Genomic DNA, 11,512 nt, shown 5'->3' with positions numbered 1-11,512 from the left:
CTCTGTGAATGGAATATTCCCATGATGTCACATCATGTTCTTTTTTATTATGTAACGTCACATTGTGTCACAATGGGTCTTGGGATGCCTATCAGAATGTGATGCTTCCTCAAATAGCCATATTTTCCATTACATCGTTGTATTTAAACATACGACAATAAGCACATAACCTACGGTAGGCTATAGGTTACAATATAATATGTAGGGAATTTTAATTTCATAATTCTACAGGAATTTTGATTTGATCATTCTTTTGTTGCTGAGAATTTTCTTGAAATGCAGATGAGCTTTGTGATGGACATAAATTCACTGAAAACCCATGCTAACACATGGTTATAACAGTATTGCACTTTTCATGTAGCCTACTTTTGGCCAGCTAATAGCCTAACCACCGATCAAGTAACATTATGGACTAAACGTTCAAATCCTGTTACAGCAGGATTATTTTGCTGTGACAATATAGGTCCAATTAAGATTCCCTTCACCAGTACACCACCGCCACCAGCCTGTACCAGGCAGGAGGGGTCCATGGACTCATGCTGCTCACGCCAAATCCTGACTCTGCCATCAGCAGGACACAACAGGAACCGAGATTCGACAAACTAGGCAATGTTTTTCCACTTCTCAATTGTCCAGTGTTGTTGATCGCGTTCCCACTGTAGCTGCTTCTTCTAGTCGTCTGCTGCAATAGCCCATTCAGGACAAGGATCGCTGAGTTGTGCGTTCCAAGATGCCGTTCTGCACATGTACTGCGCCGTCATTTGTCTGTTGTTGGCCCACCTGTTAGCTTGCACCATTCTTGCCATTCTCCTTCGACCTCTTTCATCAACGAGCTGTTTTCGCCCATAGGACTGCCGTTGACTGGATGTTTTTTGTTTGTCAAACCATTCTCAGTAAACCCTCGACACTGTCGTGTGTGAAAGGCCAGGAGGGCTGCCATTTCTGAGATACTGGATCCGGCGCCTGACACTGACGATCATACCATGCTCAATGTCACTTAGGTCACTCGTTTTGCCCCTTCTAACATTCAATCGAATAGTAACTGAATGCCTCGATGCCTGTCTGCCTGCTTTATAGAGCCATGGCCACATGACTCACTGTAGGAGCAAACCATTTTCGTGAATGGGATGGTGTACCTGATAAAAGCGCCGGTGTGTGTAGGTTGTATGACATGTTTGATCTAAATAATCATAGCTAGGCCTATATGGATATTCAAGCATATTGTAGACCTTCCTAGTACAAAATAATATACTGTGCTCAGTTATTGATGGTAAATGAATGGTGTGGTTATCATTCTCATACTCCATTGACTCCTTGTTTTGGATCATTACTCCATCTGATCCACTAGGTGGCATAAGTAATGCTGCCATTCACCTTTGTGTCTCTGTTATGATCCAATAATAGTTGCCTGGCTATCCATCCACATTGCTCTGCCACCTGAGTAACTGAATGCAATTCAGGTTGAATCGTCAGGCAAAAATAATAGGCCTATTTCAAATTTTGTGCTGACTACATGGAGTGCTGACTACATGAATGGAAAGCTAGTAGGTTGGCTATGCAATAATGTAATTAAAGAGAACATCATTGGTACAAGACTCTATCAAATTGGTCATATTCAATATTATCAGAGACCATAACTTGGACTGGAACAAAAACAGGGCCAAGTTGCTCGATACCTGTGTTATAACACTTAAGTTACTACAGTGATAACATTGTTGTCATGACATTGATGTAACTATACTGCCTTGTCAGGTGCCATGTGCAAGCATTTTGCATGATAAGGGGAAGCCGGTGTTCTAAATTGATGTTGAAATTGATATTGCTTTCCTTTCTCTGTCCTCGAAAATCAGCCTCTCATCTTTCGAGCAGGCAGCACATTCAACTTGACATTGTTTCTCCATATACTATATTTTAATAATCGGTAATAAATGAGCAAGTTTCAATTGCTGGTAGGCCTACAATGAAGTGAAAAATGATTCCTAACCCAACGTATTTTTCAATTCACATATCAAGGTAAGGCTACATTGTAGGCCAGAAAAAAAATCATCCTATCAAAATAGATCGAGTGTCGGGGTACTGCATACAATGTCAGTGTACGTGTACGTGCGCGCTCCCTAGTACTGTAAATATGCAGCGCAGCTTCTGTTGGTAAAGCTGACTCACTCAAACATACATCCTTTGTATGATTGGTGGATATGTTTCAGCGCGGTGTACTGTAACCAATCAGCGGATTGTTTTCCTATCTCGTAACGTAATAAACATCGCGGCCGGAGAAATAGTGAGGGAAAGGAGAAATGTAAAACATTTCAGGACCCTATGGAATTATAAACCAGGATTTTATTCAATATAATACTTAAAAAATAATGCACAATTAGTGCTAAATTAATATATTGCTTTTAAGAGAACGGGACCTAGTTGTAACACGAATAACACACGCAAGCTAAGCTAGCTAGCAAGCTAGCTCGCGCTACAGTACTGTAGGCCTCTAGCTAAATTTACGCGGAAAAGGAACTTGCTAACTGTTTATAGAAAATACGCTCGTAGTAGCTAGCTAGTAATTTGTGCCACGAACAAGGAAGCTAGTTGTATCTAGCTATTTAAACACTTCCACTAACGTTACCCTCTAGGCTAGTTAACTAATTTGTAGGATATTGCGTTAGCTAGCGCAGCAGACTAATTGGCAAAAATGAGCGAAAAAACGAGGTACAGCAAAAAGTCTGCAGACTCCGCACCGAAGAAACGATGTCAGTCCGACGAGCAGGCTGGCCAGTCCCCTCTTCCAAGTAAGTTAGCCAAAGTGGACGGCGAGGTGTCCAGTGAATTACCATCGAATTCTCATGGAAACAAAAATGGGGAAGATGGCGATAAAGTACCAGCCATAGAAGAGAAGAATGGAAATGAGGAGAGTGGACTAGATCTGAAAAAGGGACCCGGGGGGGGGATTTGTGCAGCTGTCACTGCCAATAACCCATCCAGCGCTGATGCACATGTCAGCGCCGTCAACAGTGCTCTTGTATCGGGTGCACCAGTCTCTAGCGATGCAAAGGAAGTAAAAAACCTGGGAAGTGCTGGTGCTGGAGATTGCCGACCCTCAACTTCACTGGACCAGTCTGATTCGGCCGCTATAGCAGCCGCCGAGGCACTTGCAAGTCTCACAGGAGCAGCTACGGGTGAAGAGGTTAAACAAAAGCCATTTTCCTCAAAGAAAGTTGGACATTATGAGAGAATGGGACACAAAGGTAAGCGTGGTGACCAGGAGTCCTCAAAGGAACGATCAAAACCTGAAAGGGGTCTTCACACACAGGCAGCAGCAGCAGACAGCTCTACCTCACTGCGTGGAGTTGACAAGGAGGATGCCGAGGACATGCCCGATGCGGATGAGGAAGACGACTCAATACCCGGATCTTCGTCCGCACCGAGTTCCTCTTTCCCTTCAGATAATGATGATGATGACGGGGAGTGCGCTATAGTTTCAGTGAAGATGGCCCCGGAGATCCGACAGTCAGTGGCCCTTCTGGCGCAGGTACAGATGAGGCTGGATGCTCTGGAGAAGAAAGGTGCGCGGCTTCACCAGCGGCTAGAGCTGAAACTGAGCCGCCAGCGCCGTCCACACGTGGACCAGCGTAGCTCCATCATACAGGCCATCCCTGGCTTCTGGGTCACGGCAGTATCCTTTTGAATACTCCTACACACACACACACGTATGTTGTTGATTGTGAGTGTGTTGGTATGTCACATTTATTTTTCCCTTGGCTCAAAGCTCAACAGTTATTGAACCACCCTCATCTCTCTGCTCACATTGACAAAACAGATGAAGGCGCTCTCAGTTACATGACCAACCTTGAAGTAAGTAAATAATCACAGCGAAAATGTAATGATTCTTTAAAGTCTTCTGAATAAATGTTCTATTGCTCCCCTGAAATGAAAATGTATTATTGTCTCCTCCTTAGATTGAATCCTTCAAGACCAACAAGCTTGGTTACAGAATCGGGTTCCACTTCAAACGGAATCCTTACTTCCAGAACAACATCATCGTGAAGGAGCTCCACCTTGGAATGACAGGTGAGGGACAGATCCAGTTGTCATATCTATCTTGCTAGGATGCCACATTTTACATGGGCCAGGTATCCCTACATCTTTGACAGGTGTAGATGTAGAGGTGTAATCAGGTATCGGGTGTAAATGAGGCCAATAATGATGATATCCTTCCCCTGTTATATGTCCTCTCACAGGATCTCCAGTGTCTTTCTCCAACCCCATCCTGTGGCACCGCGGGCAGAACCTGACGCTTCACAGTGAGCCCAGGAGGTCGAGACGCGGCATCTATCAGACCTTCTTCAGCTGGTTCAGCGACCACGCCAGTCCTGGCCGGGACGACATAGCACAGGTAACGGCATGCTCACTGCCAGGCATAGGTTGAGAGCTGGTCTAACATGCATGGAGTAATCCAGCAAAGACGCATTGCACAGATCCACTGGTGATCACACAACTGACTTTATTTTAGGCTCTGTATATAACATTTACGGTTACTGCACTATTCCAACACACTCTTCTTCTCTCTTTGTTCCGTGTGAATCTATAGATTCTGAAAGATGACCTTTTCAGAAACCCTCTCAGATACTATTTGACTCCACTGTGGGAACCCAGGCAGAATGGCAGGTAAGCAGCCCAACAAAACCTATTGTCGTGGAACTTAGCTCAATAAGGACTTTCCATCTTCATGATACTATTACCATTTTATTACCACTTTATTATGTGCTGTAATGTAGCCTAAAACACTGCCAAACACTTTTATAACCCTTTATTATTAAGCATTTTGTGTAAAAGAAAAATAAATGGAAGGTCTTTTGATTGTTCTAACTATCACAACATACGGTTCCAACAGCACCAGTGGACCCAAGCCAGCTGACAACAGCAACAGGGAGGATTGTGTGGTGATCTCTGACTCGGATGATGATGATGATGATGATGATGAAGAAGAGCAGGCTAAGTCTGGACGAGATCTTAGCAGGGAAGAGGAGAATGAGGATGAGGACGAGGAGCATGGGGGCCGAGATGCAGGTTAGTCAGTACTGTAATAGAGCTTTAGAAGCCCATGATTCCAGTCCGTTAGGGCTACACTGTCTGCTGGTTTACAGAAAAGACAATGTGATGAGTCAGGTTTTATGCTCCAACACAGATGTACACAACATATGCTATGATTCCAGTCCTTTAGGGCCACAGTGTTTGCTGGTTTACCTCTGCTTCCTGAGAAATGTGTATACGTGTGTAGTAAGATGTCCTTGTATGAGTAATCCAGGTGAAACTGAATAGACAGCGAATATGTCCTCAGAATCAGATGAAAGCCCAGAGGAGGATGATGACGGAGAGGTTGCAATAGACGGTAAGACATTATCCACGAGCAGAAATGTTATTATGGAGGGTTGTTGGATCTGTTGCTCGGCTTTGCAGCTCAGTTCAGAACATGAAGTCATTGTTTAGATGAAAGTCTATTTATTTCAATGGTTCAGGAAGACAGATTTTGAAATGCCAACTCAGCAGCCTATTCTGCAAAAAATTCAAGGACTGTTTTTACTTTAAATGCAAGAGCCGTTTTGTACAATCATTGGAAGTTATATTTTGGAAGATTATTGGATTAAAGGGTGCTTTGTCTATTTGTGTATCCATTTTGGTTACCTGATACTTCAATCCACCACTTACTGTTTTCACCATTCACACAAAATTGCACAACAGAATTATATTCCTGGGCTTTCACCATAATCCAGTGTTAAACCCCTCTGTTTAAATCCCATACTAATCACCCCATTGGCTCAGAGTGGGAAGCCCATTATAAAAGGTCTGATCATCTACATTCCCCAGGCTCTGATGACAGCGACCAGGATGCCAGAGAGGATGAGGACTCATCATACGGAGAGAAGGATGAAGAGGTGGACGTGGAAGACGTGGATGAATCACGAGGTCGCGAGGTCAGAGACCAAGATAAAGAGGAGGATGTTGAGGTGGACGAAGAAGAGGATGAGAGCTAAGATCGTTTGTTCTTTCCAATTTCCTTTTTTTCTTATTATGCACAAAATATCAATTATTGTTAATAAATTCTAAATGCTTGACTGCATTTTAAAATCAGGGTAAATAAAAAAAATCCAGGACACCATGTTTTGACTGTATATTTTACTGTAATCTTTGTTGAATTTAAAGGAAAAAAAAGTTTTTTTGGTAAAGATTCTTTATTACTGGGGTCTCAAATTCGAAGGATTGTAACTTAATCATGCATTAGATCTTGACTCATTCATTCAGTTTACTCTTATTGTTAGGGCTACTCAACACAAAACAAAAATAATACCAGTACAATAATATTCTACGAGGTTTGAGACCCCTGATTGAATGTTGTTAATACTGCCAAGATTTGGTAGAATCTCTTGTTGCAAATGGTCCAATAAAACAATACTAGATATTTTACTGACAGGTATCAGTGATCACGTCTTCAACTCAATTTATCTTGGACTTTTCCTATTGTAAATCTGATCTTTGACGAGGTAAAAGGGAGATTTTCGGAGAGGTTGTAATATTATTCCCAACACATCTCGGATGCACTTCCTACTGAACCAAATCTTGTTCTCAGGGATGACCTAGTCGTGAGTGTTTTCATGGAAGGAAACCGTATACTATATAATGTTTTCTCACACTCCTGCCATTGTTTGGGTGTATCTGTGTAAAATAAGTTTACTCTACAGTAGTTTGTGTTATTTTAATAAGGTAAATATAGGTAATATTTCCTGTGTTTTCACGCCTTTCCTATCATAAACTTAGTGTGTAGCTGTGCACCCATATTAATTAATATTCACACATGTTTATGTTTTTCAAATCTTTAAGTATATTTTAACATTCATTGAGTTATTTGGGTGGAATCCCACATTTTTGTAACATGAATTGTAATATTTTGAGCTTGTTGCATCCATGCATTCAACATTTTTTGCTTTTGTGTAACTTTTAGAAACTGTTATCGTCACATTTTTGTGTTTTTTTAATAAATAAGTGTCTATCAAAGTAAGTCAGAATGATGACCTTTAACAGTATGAAAGATTCTGTATAGAGCAAATATTTGCAGTGACTGTTGCCTCAAAGGCATTGACGAGTGTGGTCCGACAAAGTAACAGAACTGTAGCCCAGGGCAGCTCTTAAAGTACTGTAACAATGCTAGCTAGTGGTTTCATGTTGTTTCTTTTCCACACAGACTGATGGCATTGGCATGTACATATTTTAAACTTAACTTTGTGTGCAGAGTTTGGATCTGTTAAGCTTAAATCATTACCTGTAGCCATCTGGAATTTGACAAATAGGGTATATTAACAAAAAGTAATATTTTGTGTGCTGAATTATTTTATAGTATGCTATAGTTCTGAAGAAAACGTGTTTTGTTTTTTAAGATATAATGTCTGCATTTTGAATCCAATTTAATTAAATAGCAAGTTATTTATTTTTGCTTTCTGGTTTTTGTTGTCTGAGTTTTAGTAGTTAGGTAAATACAACCTTCTGTACTGAATATATTGCCAAACCAGAAGATGGCAGTATACAACTGCAAGGATACATGGTATCACAAAACTCACAAAATCACAAAATTGCTTTTGTAACCCAAGTGATGTACAATTAAGAAAATAACAAATAGTATTCTAAATCAGGAATATAGGCCTAATATGTATCGAACGTAACAATCCCTGCGTCCATTGATGAGTCAGCCAGATAGTATGTATAATACTGTGAATATCAGTATGAAAGCTTTATACTCAAGATGACAACTGACTTTGACATTATGACAGTAAAGACATACTGTTGTTTGTAAATTATGTTTAGGTTGGCCTATTCTTATAGGAACAGGCAAAGGGCTTGAAGACACAATATCAGTGTATCATTTATGGAGGATGTCAACCAGTGTCACAGCTTTGACATGACACAGGTCAGAATGTGATATCACTTTTAAGGCTGTGTTTATACAGGTAGCCCAATTCTGTTATTGCTTTCACTAATTGGTCTTTTGAGTTCAGCTCTGAAAAAGATAAGATGTGAAAATATCTGATGTGATTGGTTAAAATACCAATTAGTGGAAAAAATTATGGTATTGGGCTGCCGAAACGCAGTATTCGGATTCACGTTAGCTCTTGGCTCTGCAAATAGCCTCAGGCGGGGCATTTTTGGACAGGCCCGGACAAAGGAACAGCGGCAATGTTGCAATGGTTCACTTGAACCCTTGATTCCAGTTTTAATGCACAGCTATAAATGTTCCACTAGCAAAAACCTGTCCTGCTGTTAGCTCCAGAGCACACTGAGGCATGCAGACTAGGAGGGGCACTTACTATTAATAAAAGCAATGGGGAGAAGATACAGCATACACACACCATCAAATGATAACACAATGACAAACCCAATATCTCTGCCTCATCTTGTTTAATCTCTCATCCCACTTCTATTCAGCCCAGGGGATTACTGTAGCACCTCATGGGCTTTAGTGCAAAACCACAAATGCTTTTATGTGTGAATTAATTGAGGTGGTTTCCACAATATTGATTATGGCAAACAGACTCATAGATTGCAGAGAAAACAAGGTAATCCAGAGACTGGAGCTTGTTTGTGGTTGGAGCAGCACGTGTTAAGGCTTTGTTTTATAACGGGTGGCAGACCGAAGACAACCCTCTGTTAGATTCCCACTGGTGTCAAGTCAATGTGACTGAACATCTCCCTGTTATGTAAGTTTGATGTCTAACTTCTCTGGTTTCATCGGGAATTTTACTGACTCATCAGGCACTTATAGGATCCTTGTCTGAAGAGGACCCTAAAATTATGTATGACGGGATATGCTCATCCATGGTACATAAGTCATCTTTGCATTTTAGTACAACATGGTGAACCAAAAATGCCAGATACTTTAGAATGTGTATCCATGTGTGGCATGTGTGTTTTCACCACTAGTCATAGTATGTACTATGCTTCATTTGTGGTAAGTAAGTTATGGGAAGTTCAACTGAGCAAAAGAAAGTGTGGACAGGAAGAGCGAGGGAGTGAGATTGGAGAGCAAGAAGGAGCGTGGGAGACACTGTGCGGTGGGAGATAGATGATTGGAGTGATTAGCCTCAGCCTGCCCTCCCAGGCCCTGACAGATATGCACGGCAGATGGATGACTGTTATCTGAGAGATCACAGAAAGCATGATGACTGCTCTGCCCAGTCACAGAGAGATGCATGATCTCACACGCTTGCACACGCTCTCTCTCTCTCTCTCTCTCTCGCACACATACACAGACACATTTGTGCACACACACACACTTGCACACACATGCATGCATGTGCACACACAGGCTTAACACAAGCTTAACACTCCTACAGTACATTATGCTGTGCACTCCACAGGCTGTTGTATACAGAGAGAAGCATCCTCTGTCTCCATTAGTTTGCCCTGACTGATTTATGTTAGAAGACAATGAGTTTACACACAGTGTGAGCGGACAGAAATTACAATGCAGGCACTATTGTCTCCCCATAACAAAGAAACACACCTGGGGATGGATGATTGGAGAGAGAGAAAGAAAGAGAGATGTTACCAGGAATAATTTGGTTGATTTTCATTTTGATTGAAGTAGAGGAAAAGAGAGCTGATTGAAATAGAATATGCTTATGTGGACCCACCGCTCAATATTCCTTGTCGCTGGTGTGAACAACATTGGAGAGTGAGAGTGGCTCAGTGCATGCAGTGAGTGCTATTCTCACTTCAACAGCTTGACTTCTCAAAGTGGATCTCCGTAAGGTAGAAGACACAGGTAAACATGGGAGGGGATTGTGGCACCAGTAAGATGAAGTGGAGGTCTTAATGCATGTTGAAAAATAACAGTTCCCTTTGGACCCTTATTTCCCCAAAATCCTGCCATGGAGAATCCATCTTTAATGAGCCTTGGGAGCATTAGCATGTTTATCCATTCTGCTCCCACAAAGGTGACAGATTTAACTCCCAAGACAGATGCACTGTACTTTTACTCATCCCCACAAGCATTTTTCACTATCCTTCATTTTTTCAACCCCTTGTTTCTTTCTTCTCTTTTTTTGAAAATGAATTATTCTTAAACAGCTGTCTATTTTCCCAGCTGCATTTTATAGAGAGGGAGAGTGCCAGTCTTGTCTTCTGTGCAGATGGTGACTGGATAGCTGGCTATGGCTTCGTGAACATGTGGCATACCACCGGCCATACACATGCAGACAGACAGAGCTTCAGAGGGAAACTGCCGCCTTCCTTCACTGTAGAAACCTGCAATAACCTGGCTTCCAGGTCCAATACTGTACAAGTGCTGACTGGAATGTATGAGCGCCACGTATGCACTGTTCCTGTCAAATAGGTTTTCACAACTTCATTTAAGCATGAAGCTTATGCATGTCACTTACATCACCTCTTCCACTATCTTCTATTATCACTTGACTTTGTTTTTTTCTAAGCAAAAGCTCCTGTTGGTATGAGGATAGTCCTGAATGATAAAATGTGAATAAAATATTGTCCTTCAGAAGATAAATCAGATCTATTTCCAGACCATCCATCAGTATAATAATAGGTTTTATTTTCTCTCAGGTCTTTGGTTTTGTCCATGTTATTTTGATTGATGTGTCTCTGCCTCTTCTCAGGGTCAGAGGTGCTGTTTGAGCCTCTGTGGGCTGTCTGTCTTACAAGGTTTTCAATTCCACAGTAATCACATGGCACATTACCTGAGGGTCAGATAGCGAGGTCCAGAGACACAGACAGACTACAGGCGTCCATGTCCATTGCATGTGTTATGTTTGCAGGTGTACTCTTCCTTTTGAAGGAGATGTCTACAAATGGAGACTGTCTAACACACTTGAGATGTGGAATTGTTGTGCAGTATGGGTTTTATGAATGAGCGCAGCATCTGCTCTTCCACTGTACTGTTTCTTTGACTCATTTTGAAAAAGGGTCCTTTCAAATCACAGCAATAAAAATATGAGTAAAAAAAATACTCTTCCTGTGCACATACACAGATGTTAACAGAAGGCAAAAACGTCATTCCCACTATTAGGGTGGTGGCGGTGAACACTACATCTACACTATCTTACTCAGTGGGCATGGGGCCGATAACCCATTGAGAGGACCATATCAGTCACATTAGTGGTGCCCTGTAAAGCAGTGGGAGCCGGTCAGTGTGGTGTTGTCCATGGCTGCTCGGAGTACAGAGAACGTAGGACGAAAACCTGAGCTCAGCGCTGACTTATGACTCATTTCCTCAGCTGGAAAGAGAAGGATGCCTCCCACAGAGCAAGACAGAAAATAGCACAAAGACCTCACTGCTCACTCACAACCTGGATGTACTGTAATCTGGACACACCAGTGTAGAGAACGTTTGGCCGAAGCCTAAACTAAAGTAACCCAAAGTTCTCCATCTACTGCTTTCCCAATGAGCCAGGCCAACCAGAACGATGGGTATGAGTGAGAGTGTAAATAAATTCAGCATCCAACTGCAGACCTA

General features: G+C 41.8%; 1 protein-coding gene across 3 annotated transcripts; it reads left to right on the top strand.

The window, feature by feature from the left end:
• Positions 1–2,217: 2,217 nt before the first annotated feature.
• On the top strand, positions 2,218–7,474 carry LOC110532476 (testis-specific Y-encoded-like protein 5). Of its 3 annotated transcripts, none has more exons than XR_002474835.2 (8): positions 2,218–3,667; positions 3,769–3,846; positions 3,951–4,062; positions 4,233–4,387; positions 4,583–4,659; positions 4,886–5,061; positions 5,300–5,383; positions 5,860–7,474. XR_002474835.2 is itself a non-coding variant. In XM_021616421.2 (8 exons), exons 1-8 carry the CDS (start codon positions 2,687–2,689, stop codon positions 6,024–6,026), a joined length of 1,797 nt encoding a protein of 598 aa, XP_021472096.1. In that variant the 5' UTR covers positions 2,223–2,686; the 3' UTR covers positions 6,027–7,474. The 3 variants fall into 3 exon arrangements, 2 of the variants coding, with proteins under 2 accessions (XP_021472098.1, XP_021472096.1); XM_021616421.2 differs by having other exon boundaries at positions 2,223–3,667; positions 5,333–5,383; XM_021616423.2 differs by lacking the exon at positions 5,300–5,383 and having other exon boundaries at positions 2,219–3,667.
• The last annotated feature ends 4,038 nt before the right edge of the window (positions 7,475–11,512 follow it).

This window comes from Oncorhynchus mykiss, chromosome 9 (genome assembly GCF_013265735.2).
Source record: "Oncorhynchus mykiss isolate Arlee chromosome 9, USDA_OmykA_1.1, whole genome shotgun sequence".
NCBI classification, from domain to species: domain Eukaryota; kingdom Metazoa; phylum Chordata; class Actinopteri; order Salmoniformes; family Salmonidae; genus Oncorhynchus; species Oncorhynchus mykiss.
Note: the sequence above shows the minus strand (reverse complement) of the source record. Positions and strands in the feature narration are given on the sequence as shown.